The sequence below is a fragment of the Cebus imitator genome, unplaced genomic scaffold (genome assembly GCF_001604975.1).
Source record: "Cebus imitator isolate Cc_AM_T3 unplaced genomic scaffold, Cebus_imitator-1.0 Scaffold112, whole genome shotgun sequence".
Classification (NCBI taxonomy): domain Eukaryota; kingdom Metazoa; phylum Chordata; class Mammalia; order Primates; family Cebidae; genus Cebus; species Cebus imitator.
In genome coordinates, this window is record NW_016107427.1 from 620,999 (window position 1) to 635,938 (window position 14,940).

Genomic DNA, 14,940 nt, shown 5'->3' on the forward strand with positions numbered 1-14,940 from the left:
GAGAAGTGGGACCAGGTGGACCCAGCAAGAAGCAGCCAGGAAATGCCTAAGAAAGACATCAAGGACTTTTCTTTTTTTGAGACAAGGCCTCGTGGTCTTCCTTTGTCACCCAGGCGGGAGTGCAGTGGTGCAACCTCTGCTTCCTGGGTTCAAGAGATTCTCCTGCTTCAGCCTCCAGAGTAGCTGGGATCACACGCTCACCCTACCAGGCCCAGCTCATTTGTGTATTTTCAGTATAGACGGGGTTTCACCATGTTGGCCAAGCTGATCCCAAACTCCTGACCTCAAGTGATCTGCCTGCCTCAGCCTCCCAAAGTGTTGGGATTACAGGTGTGGGCCACTCTGCCCGCCCGACTTTTTCTTTTTGAGATGGACTCTCCTTTGTTGCCCAGGCTGGAGAGCAATGGTGTGATCTCTGCTCACTGCAACCTTCACCTCCCGGGTTCAAGGGATTCTCCTGCCTGAGCCTCCAGAGTAGCTGGGATTACAGGCGCACGCCACCAAACCCAGCTAATTTTTGTATTTTTAGTAGAGATGGGGTTTCACCAATTGGCCAGGCTGGTCTCGAACTTCTGACCTTGTGGTCCGCCTGCCTCGGCCTCCCGTAGTGCTGGAATTACAGGTGTGAGCCACCACACCTGGACAATTTTTTCTTTTTAATGAGAAAGGTTTTTCATGACTTTCAGAGAAACGGGCAGTTTGCTCACTAACACAGGACTGTGCTTGTGTTAAACACAATGTGGACCTGAGCCCACGTGGGCCTCTGCCTCTGTAGACAGAGTACATGGGCCTGGAGGGAAGCAACATCCACCTCACTTCGCTGGGAGCTCCGGAAGCCCGCCCTGGGTCTGGCCCTGTCTCTAGCTGATGGGGCCCTTTTGACGGAGCGCCACTTGATAGTGTCAGTAAACTGTGGCTCTCGGCCTCTGCGCTCAGACCCCATAGTGAACACATTCAGCTAAATGTATTTGGGGAGCCTGATGTTGAAAGCAAACATCCATAAGCCATTTTTACAAAGGGCAGGTCTCAGGCCCTGGTCGTGCGGGGGCGGGCAGTCAGAATGGAGGGTGGGGGCTGGCAGGGACCTCCTTCCCCCTCAGTAGCCAGAGGATGGGCTCCTACCTGCTGCCACTCTGCCTCTGTGTGATGTGTGAAGCCCAGCAAGTGACACAGTCCATGGATGGCAGTCACCTGTCAGAGTGATTTAGAAACCAGCTGATTAGTTCAACCATTGTGGAAGACAGTGTGGCGATTCCTCCAGGACCTAGAAATAGAAATTCCATTTGACCCAGCAATCCCATTACTGGGTAAATATCCAAAGGATTACAAATCGTTCTACTATAAGGACACGTGCACACGAATGTTCATTGCAGCACTGTTTACAATAGCAAAGACCTGGAACCAACCCAAATGCCCATCGACGATAGACTGGACAGGGAAAATGTGGCACATATACACCATGGAATATTATGCAGCCATCAAAAACGATGAGTTCAGGTACTTTGTAGGGACATGGATGAACCTGGAAACCATCATTCTCAGCAAACTGACAGAAGAGCAGAAGATCAAACACCGCATGTTCTCACTCATAGGCGGGTGTTGAACAATGAAAACACATGGACACAGGGAGGGGAGCACTACACACTGGGGTCAGTTGGGGGGAAATAGGGAGGGACAGTGCGGGGTGGGGAGTTGGGGAGAGATAGCATGGGGAGAAATGCAAGATATAGGTGATGTGGAGGAAGGCAGCAAATCACACTGCCACGTGTGTACCTATGCAACAATCTTGCATGTTCTTCACGTGTACCCCCAAACCTAAAATGCAATTAAAAAATAAAAAAGCAAACAACAACCAAAAAAATAAAAAAAAAGAGAAAAAAAAAAAAAAAACAGCTGGAGAATGACCCCACAGGAAGCTGCCCCTTCGGGACACCCCAGGCCACAGGCTGCTCTTGGTATGTGGCAGCAGGACCCCAGGGTTGCTGAGAGACCCCTGAGCAGGAATTAGTCACTCAGCCTCAGTTCCCTCCCACCAAAAATGGAAATCAAGGCCTTTCAGACTCTTCTTTTCCCCACCTGCAACTGTCTTGATTGAGTTATACCTTTCAGACTCTTTAGTCAATGTGGATTGCAGTCTGGGCCAGCACTGTGCTGGGAGGGGCAAGAGGATGGAAATGTCCAGCCGCAGGGGCAATGGGCAAGGGGGTGAATTATGAAGAAGTGAGGAGGGGTGGGTGCCACGTAGTGGGGGGCAGTGAGGCATCAGCCAGGGCCGGCCTGCCTGCCCTAGGAGGGATGAGGCAAGGGCACAGCCACACCCCAGCCCAACCCCCCAGGAGGGACAGTGCCCCAGTCAGAGGGCAGAGCCTCCAGTGGCCCCAGATTTTACTGACCACTGAAAGTGGAGCTTTGGTGGGTGCACAGGCAGCACAGGAGTGGAGGAGAGGTATGAGGCAGAGCTGGAGGGAGGTACAGCTGCTGGTGAGGCGGGAAGACCCACAGGTAGCTCCATCCCCAGGGAGACAGGGCTGGATTAAAGCCCACAGGGGAGGGGCACCAGGATGGAGCCCAGAGCTGGGGGAGGAGAAGGAGGAAGAAGAGGGAGGGCCTGTGGACCCTGAGCAGGCACAGCACCAAGGGGGTTTATGGAGCCCTGTGGGCCACAGGGGTACCGCTCCCCTGGGGTTTGGGTGGATGGAAGGGGGAGGTCTGGGAGGTGGATATCCCTGGGGCTGGTGTGAGGTGCCTGGAGACAAGGCAGGGTAGATGGAGGCTGCAGCTGAGAGCCAGCCTTGAGCAGGGCTGGTCTGGCCTGTGGCCATGTGGATGGGGTCCTGGGAGGGTGGGCTGGCCTTCACTCAGAGGAACAGGGAGCCCCACGGAGAGGGCTCTGAGCCCGAGGAAGAATGCCAGGGGTAGGCCAGGGAACAGAATCTTAGCAGGTTTGGGGAAGGTGGAAGCAGATGTCCACATCCCTTCAGCACAGTTGCTGGCCACAGAGATTCCAGGGTTGAACCTCTGGCTGGGCCATTTCCTGTCACTCTCAGAAACTTCCTCTTCCCTGGCAGGGTGTGCATGGCAGGCAAGTCCCACCCTGGTCCGGAGGGGGCCGTCCCACCCTTTCACACTGGGTCTGGCTGGAAAGCTCTGCTTCAGGCCATGCAGATGCACTTGGAGCCCCAAGGACGATTCAGGGCATGGCTGTTCAGCCAAAGGAGGACAAGTATGATTCACTCATACATGGCTTTTCAGAATACTTTTCTTTCTTTTCTTTTTTTTTTTGCATTAGGCTGCTGAAACCACCTTTGCAAAGATGATGACAGTGAGAGAAGTCTAGCATGGCTGACTCCATCTCACTTCCAGCTTCACAGGCTGGCTGTCCCCACTCAGTCCTGGGTGTAGGCCAAACTAACCATGGGAGGAATTTAGTTTACAGTTTAATTTTAGATCAAGAATATAATCATCCCTCCCTAAAACGAATCCTATCCTTGCTCAGGGAGCAAAACCACCTTTGTAAAGCTAACGAAAGGCCACAAGATTAGGATAATGGGAGGGGCCTGAACGCTGCTCTGAGGGGCATCAGCCCGCAGGCCTTGCTTCCCCAGCCTGCCTTGCTGTAATTCCTTTCTGCTCAGGAGTAATGCAGCCAGAGCTCATGAGATCTGTGACTTCCCCAATTGCTCCCCAGTAAGATAACATCATAATTGCAGAACCTAAGATTGGTCTTTTGAGATGGTTTTCAGACTTTAGAGTTCTGGCAACCTACAGACTCCACCTAGACCTGAGACTCATGACTCAGCTGATCCTCTGGCTCTACCCAGAGGTGGACTCAGCAGACAGAAAATTGTTTACACCCCTATGGTCGGTCCCCAACTCATCAGCAGCACTCATTCCCTAGCCCCCACCTGCAAATTACCCATGAAAACCCTAGCCTCTGAGTTCTCTGGGAGATTGATTTGAATAACTCCAGTCTTTGTGCTTGGCTAGCTCTGTGTTAAACTCTTTCTCTACTGCAATACCACAGTCTCAGTGAATTGGTTTTGTCTGTTCAATGGGCAGGCAGAACCTGTGGGGGGTTACACTCAGGAGAAATGGATGTGGAAGGTGGTAGTGGCTTCAACTGGCAGCTCCAAAAGAAGCTGACCCAGCAGGTCTAGGTTAGCTCAACATAGCCTGCTCTACTCCAGAGATAACAGCTAAGAAGGCTTCTCCGCGAGTGTCCGTGTTTTCACAGTGTGTCCTCTCCCTCCTCCAACCGTGGCAAGAGGCATGCAGTCCCTACCCAGCTGGGTGCTCCTCACCCTGCTCACAGGTTCTTCCCCCAGTACCCCTTATGGTGCCATGGACACACGTGGATGTGGGGTGGTGATCTTGACCCCTTTGCATGGCCCATGTTCCATAAACCAGGTTATGTGCTTTCAGTACCCCCACTTACTGTCAGGATGTCATTGTAATCTTCACTTTCTTTGCACTGCTGGAAGATATACTCCACTCCGAGGAAAATGTCTCCCAAATTGTAGTCATCTGGAAAATCAGGCTGGGGAAATTCACCTGCTTTCAGATTCTAAGAATAAGGAAATACAGACTTAGAGAACAGGAATCGTAACCCAGCCACAGGTTGACATTTAACCCTGGATAGTCCCAAAACAAATAAGCGCTTGCTCTCTGACAAGATCACTCTTAGGCTGCATGTCCAAGGCCAGCGTAGCAGCTGGGCCTGTGTCGGGGTGAGCTGCCCAGCCAACTGTGCACAAGTGCCCTAAATTGTTCCATTGTGAAAGTTGTCTGAATAAAAATGGAACCATTAGGGTTAAACAATTAAGCAAACCACTAAACCCTGACAAAACAGAGCTGGGGAAAGCTATGAAGAGAGAATTCTCATACTTTTAAGCCTGATAACAAAAACTGTCACTAAAGACTGCAAAAACTGCAGCCCTGCACAAAGGCTATTACAATCTTAACACACACACACAAAACTGCAAGGATATCTGCCCAGCAAGTGCCTGTTCCACCTCAGACTGGCATTAACCTTGGTATTGATCTTTGTAACCAAGGATAATTATCTCAAAACAATTACGTGATCTTCCTCATTTTTCCCTTAAAAACCTTTGCCAGGCTGGGCGCAGTGGCTCACGCCTATAATCCCAACACTTCGGGAGGCCAAGGCAAGTAGATCACCTGAGGTCAGGAGTTCTAGACCAACTTGGCCAACATGGTGAAACCACGTCTCTACTAAAATACAAAAAAATTAGTCAGGTGTGGTGGCTCATGCCTGTAATCCCAGCTACTCGGGAAGCTGAGGCAGGAAAATTGCTTGAACCTAAGAGGCGGAGGTTGTAGTGAGCTGAGACTGCATCATTGTACTCCAGCCTGGGTGACAGAGTGAGACTCTGCCTTTGCCTTCCTCTATCTCCCTGCATATGCACATAATATACTGTGGCATGTGGCTCTATTCTAAAGAAACATCCTTCTCTCTTTTTTGAGACAGAGTCTTGTTCTGTCACAAGGCTGGAGGGCAGTGGTGCGATCTTGGCTCACTGCAACCTCCAACATCTGAGTTCAAGCAATACTCCTGCCTCAGCCTCCCAAGTAGCTGGGATTATAGGCACGTGCCACCATGCCCAGCTAATTTTTGTATCTTTAGTGAAGATGGGTTTTCACCATGTTGGCAGGATGGTCTCAATCTCTTGACCTCATGATCTGCCCACCTTGGCCTCCTGGAGTGCTGGGATTACAGGTGTGAGCCACCGCGCCCAGCCACATCCTTTTCTTTTAAAGCCTGTTTGTTGTTTAGGTTGATATCACCTCGTCAAACCGCATATTTTTCATTTCTTTCATCTCTCCCAATGAAGAATCACAGACCCACAACTTCTACAGAGTTAAATCATCACATGGTCACACTGTATATTCCTGTTCTTTCTGCTTGATATTTTGTCCTAAACAGTCTTTCACGTTTTTCACATAAAGACTATAACAAAGACCAGTCCACTAATTTAAGGACCATCCACACTAAGCCATTCACCTATGGCTCGATATTTAGGATGCTCCTTTTATTTTCCTATTACAGAAAACAGTAACTTTTCCTTTTTTGAGATAGGGTCTCACTCTGCAGCCCAGGCTAGAGGGCAGAGGCGTGATCTTGGCTCACTGCAGCTTCAATTTCCTGGGCTCAGACGATCGTCTCACCTCAGCCTCCTGAGTAGCTGGGACTACAGGCTTGCACAGCACCATGCCCAGCTAATTGTGTTTTTATTTTTTGTAGAAACAAGGTTTGACTATGTTGTCCAGACTGGTCCTGAACTCCTGGGCTCAATCCATCCTACCACCTTAGCTTCCCAAAGTTCTGGGGTTATAGGCCCAGCAAATAAATTAACATTTTAATACATTTTTAAATGATTTAGCATTTGGTTTTATTCTGTCTTTTGGCTTACTGTCTTGGGTGTGTCACTACTGACACAGCTAAGTCCCAACTTCTTTGCCTGCCACCACGCCCAGCTAATTTTTTGTATTTTTATTAGAGACACGGTTTCACCATGTTGGCCAGGCTGATCTTCAACTCCTGGACTAAGGATGCATATGTTTTAAATGCTCTTGGTGTAGATTTGCCAAATGGCTTTCCCAAAGGGTTGCTCCAATTTGTGCTGCTCCAATATGGGAAGCCTTGAATGAGTCATGCACAGAATGTAGAGAATAACCTGACGGCTATCACATTGAGTTTGTTGGAAATATTTACTCCAGTCTATTCTTTTATTTTCAGTGTTGTTTTAATTTTTCCAATTTGCACATATTCATTAACGAATCCCACTTAAAATTGCAAAAATACTGCAGAAACACTTTGCTTCTTTCTTTTAATTAACTGAGAGCGTTAGGAGGGGAAGTGGGTGGACACTAGTCACCTTTCTTTTTCTTTTTTTTTTTTTTCTGAGACAGAGTTTCACTCTTGTTGCCCAGGCTGTAATGCAATGGTGTAATCTTGGATCACTGCAACCTCCGTCTCTGGGGTTTAATCGATTCTCTTGCCTCAGCCTCCCAAGTAGCTGGGATTACAGGTGCCTGCCACCACTAGTTTTTTTGTATTTTTAGTAGAGACAGGGTTTCACCATGTTGGCCAGGCTGGTCTTAAACTCCTGCTCTCAGGTCATCCACCCACCTTGGCCTCCAAAAGTGCTAGGATTACAGGTGTGAGCCACCACGCCTGGCAGTCACTTTTCTTTTTCCTGCGGGCTTACCAGGGTAATTGTGGCCTTTGGGTAACAGGCATCGATCAATAGAGGCTGAACATACTGTTCTCTCTACTTTCGTGTCTATTTGAAAATTTCCAAAATTAAAATGAAAAATCCTGTCTGTAATATATACACTTATATGTGCCACCGAGCCTAGCCTGTAATATAATTAATACACGAAATTTAGGCTGGGCGCTATGGCTCACACCTGTAATCCCAACACTTTGGGAAGGCCAGATCAGGAATTCAAGAGTAGCTTGGCCAACATGGTGAAACCCCTGCCTCTACTAAACATACAAAACAACAACAACAACAAATTAGCCGGATGTGGTGGCTCGAGGCTGTAGTCCCAGTTACTACAGAGGCTGAGGCAGGAGAATTGCGTGAACCCAGGCAGGGGAGATTGCAGTGAGCCGAGATGGCACCACTGCACCCCAGCCTGGGTGACAGAACAAGACTCCCTCTCATTTAAAAAAAAAAAATACAGGAAATATACTCCGCATAGGTAGGCTAGACAAGAACACTTTTTCTTCTTTTACCTCATGAAATGGAAAAGAAAGCACGTCGGTTGGGACATTTCTATCTCTGTAGATTCTATTAATGTGCTGAATATTCTTGTTGTCAACACAGATGATCCCCAGGTCAAATTCCTGCACTCCTAAAATCCTCCGTACTATCTCGATCTTACTTCGAAGTGGCGCTCTCCTGATGGGGATGACTCGCTGCAGATTTCTAATCACCAAGCTCATTTCAGGAAGAATAACCGGCCCTTAAAACATGTTTCCAACGGAACCTGGGGTTAAAGTGTCAGAGAAGACCAATCAGTACAAGACAGTGACGGCACATTCTGTACAAAACTCATGCACACGCAATCAAGTCCCTTCATTTGGCGGAAGTGACTGAAAATCTTACGGGAATTTACACTGACCACAGGAGAATACAAAAATGAGGGGCCACGGGAGGAAGACGCGGAGTCAGGCCCGAAGGGCTCGCGGTGGGGGAGCCGTTCCCCGAGGCAGGGGGCAGGTGGGCGGGGCGCGCGAACGCGGCGAGGCGGGTAGGGGAGGGGAGGGGAGCGGACGGAATGGGGAGGGACAGGGCGGCGTCCTCTGGGGTCTGGGGCGCCTGCGGACCCACGCGGATGAGTGCGACGCTCCCGTTTGGGAGACTAGGAACCCGCCCGCACGTACCGGGCTCAAGACCCGGCAAAGGGCGCGAGACGAGGCGCAACCCCCCACCGGAAGCGCCGCCGCCTAGCAGGGTGCCGAGAGCGGAACCCGATCGCGGCGGAACTCGGTGGTGCTGTGCGAGCCGGAAGTCGGTCCGCCGCGTTTTCGGTCCGCCGCGTTTTCCGCCCGCAGTGCGCAAGGGTGGTGTCGCGGCCGCAGGCGGGGCGTGCGCCTCTCGTCTTTTCCAGGGGTCCGGGAGCTGCGCGGGCCCCGGGGTCCAGCGGCGAGACGGTGAGCGTGGGGTTGGGCCGGCGCCTGAGACGCGGCTTCCTTCCCCGTCATCGCTCAGGGAGCGCGGCGGCGGCGGAACTGCGGCCTCCGCCTTTTCGGGCTGTGCTGGGCGGAAGATGAGGCTTCCCAGGCCCGCCGTCCCCGCCGAGAGGCCGCAGCTCCGCGGCAGCGCCCTCACCTTCCAGCCAGCTCGGCGGTCGCCAGGGCGCGGTAAAGGAATGCCTGAGGAAGGGCTCAGCGCCCCGGCCGCCCCGAGGGAAGCCAGGTGGGCGGAGATCCCGAAGCTAACGTTCTGACTGCGTTACATTCCAGTTCTCGGGCTGTAGACAGTGGAGGCGGTCGGGAGAAACTCATCTCTAAGTCGTAAGGAGGAACAGCATTCATTTTCTTATTGCCACTGGAGGTTTTTCATGAGTTTACCAATGCAGTGATTCGGCTTTTTTTTTTTTTTTTTAATCTTAAAGGATCACGATTTAAATCTCTGTAACAAAGTAATTATTTGGACCGCTCTCTACGCCATTCTCTAACAAAAGAACCCTGTGGCTCTCAGAAAATAATAGCCCTTTGTCTGCCTTTGAAATAGTTATCCTTATGTGATTGTTCAGAAATTCCTTTCTTAATTTTGTAGCAGAACGTAGCTGTGATGATCTGAATTTTTGTCTTTCAGCTTGTTATGAAGACGAAGGGGAGGCTGTTCAAGAAAGCCAATTAATTTTGTACACGTAATACTTATTATCTTCTGATAATTGGATCAGAAGATGAATCCAACTAATCCTTTCAGTGGGCAGCAGCCTAGCGCTTTTTCAGCATCTTCTAGTAGTTCCATAACAACATTCCCATCCAAGGCGCCGTTTCGATTTGGTCAACCTCTTTTTGGACAAAACAGTACCTTATGTGGGAAGAGCTCAGGATTTTCACAGGTATCCAGCTTTCCAGCGTCTCCTGGAGTAAGTCATTCCTCTTCAGTGCAAACATTAGGGTTCACCCAAACCTCAACTGTTGGACTCTTTTCTGGACTTGACCACACATCCACCTTTGTAGCTACCTCTGGGCCTTCAACTTCATCTGTGCTGGGAAACCCAGGATTTAGTTTTAAATCACCCACCAGTGTTGGGGCTTTCCCAAGCACTTCTACTTTTGGACAAGAAGCTGGAGAAATAGTGAGTTCTGGTTTTGGGAAAACAGAATTCGGCTTTAAACCTCTGGAAAACGCAATGTTTAAACCAATATTGGGGGCTGATGCTGAGCCAGAGAAAACCCAGAGCCAAATTGCTTCTGGGTTTTTCACATTTTCCCACCCAATTAGTAGTGCAGCTGGAGGCCTGACGCCTTTCTCTTTTCCTCAAGTAACAAGTAGTTCAGCTACCAATTCAGATTTTACTTTTTCAAAACCAGTTAGTAGTAATAATTCATTATCTGCTTTTACCCCTGCTTTGTCAAATCAAAATGTAGAAGAAGAGAAGAGAGGACCTAAGTCAGTATTTGGAAGTTCTAATAACAGCTTCAGTAGCTTCCCTGTGTCGTCATCTGCAGTTTTGGGTGAACCCTTCCAGGTCAGCAAAGCAGGTGTCAGGCAGGGGTGTGAAGAAGCTGTTTCCCAGGTGGAACCACCTCCCAGCCTAATGAAAGGCCTGAAAAGGAAGGAGGACCAAGATCGTTCCCCAAGGAGACATGGCCATGAAACAGAAGATTCTGATCCTCTGTCCAGGGGGGATCATCCTCCAGATAAACGACCTGTCCGCCTGAATAGACCCCGGGGAGGTACTTTGTTTGGTCGGACGATACAGGATGTTTTCAAAAGCAATAAAGAAGTAGGTCGCCTGGGCAACAAGGAGTCCAAAAAGGAAATTGGCTTTGTTGAGTCTGGAGAAAGTGACCACATGGCTACCCCAGGAGGGAGTCAGTCTCTCCTGGCACCTTCCCGGATTCCAGGTTTGAATAAAGAGGAAGAAACTGAAAGTAGAGAGAAAAAAGAAGGTGAGTTCTGAAAATGTGGAACATAGTGTAAATCCTGCTGGCAGCTTCCCAATAAGTTTCTTTGGGTGTTAGCTTGATTTTTCAGATAAATCTCCTATAAACATTAGGGATTCTAGGCTGGGCGCAGTGGCTCACGCTTATAATCTCATCACCTTGGGAGGCTGAGGTGGGTGGATCACAAGGTCAAGAGTTCGAGACCAGCCTGGCCAACATGGTGGAACCCCATCTCTACTAAAAATACCAAAATTAGCCGGGTGTGGTGGTGGGCACCTGTAATCCCAGCTACTCTGGAGGCTGAGCCAGGGAGAATCACTTGAACCCAGGAGGCAAAGGTTGCAGTGAGCCAAGATCGCACCACTGCACTCCAGCCTGGGCAACAGGGCAAGACTTTGTCCCAAAACAAAACAAAACAAAACAAAAAAAACACATTAGGGATTCTACATGTCATAGGGAGCAGGTCTTATACTTGTGAACATTTCCTTTACTTTTACACAGTTGGTGCCTCCTGTTGTTAGCGTTACATCTGATGGTTTAAGTGTCTGTTCTCTGAACCCCTAGATTCTTTAAGAGGAACTCCTGTACGTCAGAGTAAAAGAAGCGAGAGCACAGATAGTCTTGGGGGCTTGTCTCCCTCTGAAGTCACAGCGATCCAGTGCAAGAACATCCCTGACTACCTGAACAACAGAACCATCCTGGAGAACCATTTTGGCAAAATTGCTAAAGTGCAGCGCATCTTTACCAGGCGCAGCAAAAAGTTCGCAGTAGTACATTTCTTTGATCATGTGAGTATTTCCGTATTGCCGTTTGTTACCCTAGATTTGAACCACGTCACTGTAAAACTTGTTTTTTTTGGGGGGGGCCATCATGGTCTATCAGTTATTTAATATAGGGAAATTACTCAAATATCTTATTCTTTTTTTTTTTTTGAGACGGAGTTTCGCTATGGTTGCCCAGGCTGGAGTGTAATGGCACAATCTTGGCTAACTGAAACCACTGCCTCCCAGGTTCGAGCAATTCTCCTGCCTCAGCCTCCCAAGTAGCTGTGATTACAGGCATGAACCGCCATGTCCTGCTAGTTTTGTATTTTTTTTTTTTTTTTTTTAATAGAAATGGGGTTTCTCTGTGTTGGTCAGGCTAGTCTCAGACTCTGACCTTAGGTGATCTGCCCACCTTGGCCTCCCAAAGTGCTGGGATTACAGGTGTGAGCCACTGCACCCAGCCTCAAATACCTTATTCTTCGTTTTTTGACGCAGGGTCTCACACTGTTGCCCAGGCTGGAGTGCAGTGGCAAGATCCTGGCTCACGGCAACCTCCACCTCCCAGGTTCAAGTGATTTTCCTGCCTCAGCCTCCTGAGTAGCTGGGATTACAGGCACCTGCCACCATGCCTGGCTAATTTATTTGTAGTAGAGACAGTGTTTCACTATATTGATTAGGCTAGTCTTGAACACCTGACCTTGAGATCCACCCACCTTGGCCTCCCGAAGTGCTGGGATTACAGGCGTGAACCACCATGCCCAGCCAAATATCTTATTCTTAAGATAGGCTGGGATAGCACTATTTATTTCATAACTTGGAGTATTCCAGGTCCCTACAGAATACAGTGCTCTGGAAATGCTGGGAGAGTTGTTCCCATGAAGTGAAATTTTTCTGAAAGGCTTTGGAGTAGCTCTAACTACATAGTAAAGTGAAATTCTTCCGAAAGGCTTTGGAGTAGCTCTAACTACATAGTAAAGTGAAATTCTTTTGAAAGGCTTTGGAGTAGCTCTAACTACATAGTACTTTTTTGTTGTTGCTTTTGTTTCTTTTTTTGAGACAAGAGTCTTGCTCTGTTGCCCAGGCTGGAGTGCAGTGGCATGATCTTGGCTCACTGCAACCTCTGCCTCCTGGGATCAAGTGATTGTTCCTGCCTCAGCCTCCCAAGTAGCTGGGATTGTGTGTGCACCACCACACCTGGCTAATTTTTGTACTTTTAGTCGAGACGAGATTTCACCATGTTGGTCAGGCTAGTCTCGAACTCCTGGCCTCAGTGGTCCATGCATCTTGACCTCCCAAAGTGCTGGGATTACAGGCATGAGCCACCATGTCTAGCCCCCTCATTTGTTTTTAAAGTGATTTTTTGCTTATTGCAATGTGCTCATTTTCCCAGCTGAACATTAAATATTTTATCACCCAATATGTAAATACATTGCCTTTATAAACAATTCATTGGTACAGACAAAGCTGAACACCCTCATTTCTCCTGTTAACCAAGAGCAGTCCAGTTACCTAGTGTGGTGTGTGTTTTTCTAGACGTTTTATGAGTATCTACAAGGAGACTAAGATGTGGTTGGTTTTATGTGTTTTCTGTGATAAATGGTATCTCGTGTGTTATTCTGCAGCTCCCTTTTATGCTTCATTGTGACTTGGAAAACTTTGTTTCTGTATATGTAATTAGCTGGTGAGAATCATCTCACCAGATGCCAAAGAGGCCAAGTTTGTGAGTTCTATGAGGCAAAGTTGTTAATTTTAAAAGAGCAGAACAAATAGATGCTTGTGAGACAGGTAAGGGAGATGGACTGCTGCGGCCACAGCCAAAGGCTCTGCAGGCAGCAGATGGGGGATGGAGGTATCAATGATGTACAGAGGACAGGGGCTCCTGGTGCCTTTGGATGGATGTTCTGCTTACTGCATTTGAGGTTTTAGTCCCATTTCCTTGACTCTCCTGATGTACTCACACTTTACTGGTGTACAGAGGACAGGGGCTCCTGGTGCCTTTGGATGGATGTTCTGCTTACTGCGTTTGAGGTTTCAATCCCCTTTCCTTGGCTCTCCTGATGTACTCACACTTTACTGGTGTACAGAGGACAGGGGCTCCTGGTGCCTTTGGATGGATGTTCTGCTTACTGCGTTTGAGGTTTCAGTCCCATTTCCTTGACTCTCCTGATGTACTCACACTGCATCTGAGTTTCAGTCCCATTCCCTTAACTCTCCTGATGTACTCACACTTGGCGGTTGTTTTCTAGGCATCTGCAGCCCTGGCTAGAAAGAAGGGGAAAAGTTTGCATAAAGACATGGCGATCTTTTGGCACAGGAAGAAAAGTGAGTTTTCAATTCTCAGTTTTTAGAAAATTATTTTTATTTATTTATTTAATAGAGACAAGATCTCAGTACGTTGCCCAGGCTGATCTGGGATTACAGGCATGAGCCACTGTGTGTGTCGTGGTCCTCTCTTCGGTTTCTCTTGCTCTGTACAAACCCTTTGAGTGTAGGCCCTTTCCCCAGCCAATGGGGGAGGCTGGCTCTGCTCAGATTTGCATCTCACAGTTACTTCCTTGGGCTCTTCTCTAACCTCCTGTGACAATGAAAAGAATATTACTTTCTCAAAAACAAAGTGAAAAAGTCCAGTACCAGGTGATCTGTGATTGCGTAAACTCTTTTCTGCCTCCTACGTCCTCAGGCCCCAATAAGAAACCCTTTTCCCTGAAGGAGAAGAAGCCTGGTGATGTTGTAGTCAGCCCGAGCCCGGAAGACACACCGTTTCAGCACTCGCCTCTTGGCAAGGCCGCAGGGAGGGCTGGTGCTAGCAGCCTGCTGAATAAAAGGTGGGATGGCCCCTCCTGATGACCTTATTTGGGAAGGACCAGGAAATACTGCCCTACAGTGACACCTGAGTCGGGACTGTGGGGTGGGAGGAGGGGTTGTGAGGAAACAAGAGCCAGTTGTCAGGGATACTTGGGGGTCGAGGTGCCGGGGTTCCTGAGCCTGCCCCTCCAGCCAGCATGGGCCGTGTGGAGGTGGGTCTGTGTGGGGCTGGTGCTCTCAGCCAGGAGAGAGAATTTTCTGACACTGGTACCTGCCAGCTGCAGAGAAGGTGGTGAGCAGTGATACTGTCCTGTCTTGTTCTCACATACCCTAGGGTCAAGGTTGCTGAGAAAACCTTTCTTTGGGGCTTGCCTTTTTTTGTTTCCATCTTGGCATTTTCTATGGGAGAATCTCGTCACACAGTTGCTGTAGCTGGTGAAGGCCTTTCAGCTATAGCAGCTGTTACAGGAGATCGGGGGAGGCTGCTCACTGAGGACACACAGTGCCTGCTCTGTGGGACAGACACACGCAGCCTGGCACCCTGTGGCTGCCTGCCTCACAGGGTATCGTAGCAAACCTCCTCGCTCATCTTACTTGTCCTGAATTCCACTGCAGTTGAGTGCAGTTCCACTTGGCATGTAAATGTATAAGCAAGAACTTTTTTCCTTAAGACATCTAGCTGGCTGTAATAAACCATGCATTCTTTTTTTTTTTTTT

At 48.9% G+C, this 14,940-nt stretch overlaps 2 protein-coding genes across 5 annotated transcripts in view; one reads left to right on the forward strand and one right to left on the reverse strand.

Moving 5' to 3' along the window:
* Positions 1 to 8,515, reverse strand: part of YBEY (ybeY metalloendoribonuclease) — a 9,632-nt gene extending 1,117 nt beyond the window's left edge. Inside the window, exons 1-4 of one of the 4 annotated variants that reach the window (XR_001828088.2) lie at positions 8,136 to 8,258; positions 7,763 to 8,016; positions 4,436 to 4,564; positions 1,123 to 1,264 (exon numbers count right to left, since the gene is read on the reverse strand). Coding sequence is in view for 3 of the 4 variants with exons in the window: in XM_017538493.2 (XP_017393982.1) it covers positions 1,123 to 1,191; positions 4,436 to 4,564; positions 7,763 to 7,972 (408 nt within the window). In the remaining variant the exon portion in view is untranslated. Of the gene's footprint in view, positions 1 to 1,122; positions 1,265 to 4,435; positions 4,565 to 7,762; positions 8,017 to 8,135; positions 8,262 to 8,413 lie in introns of those variants that run through there. The other 3 variants (XM_017538493.2, XM_037741999.1, XM_017538492.2) reach the window with 3 other exon arrangements.
* Positions 8,516 to 8,538: 23 nt separating this feature from the next.
* Positions 8,539 to 14,940, forward strand: part of LOC108311145 (germinal-center associated nuclear protein) — a 55,158-nt gene continuing 48,756 nt past the window's right edge. Inside the window, exons 1-5 of the mRNA XM_017538462.2 lie at positions 8,539 to 8,683; positions 9,351 to 10,660; positions 11,219 to 11,442; positions 13,665 to 13,740; positions 14,099 to 14,259. Of these exons, the coding sequence (XP_017393951.1) occupies positions 9,442 to 10,660; positions 11,219 to 11,442; positions 13,665 to 13,740; positions 14,099 to 14,259 (1,680 nt within the window). The 5' untranslated portion in view covers positions 8,539 to 8,683; positions 9,351 to 9,441. The remainder of the gene's footprint in view (positions 8,684 to 9,350; positions 10,661 to 11,218; positions 11,443 to 13,664; positions 13,741 to 14,098; positions 14,260 to 14,940) is intronic.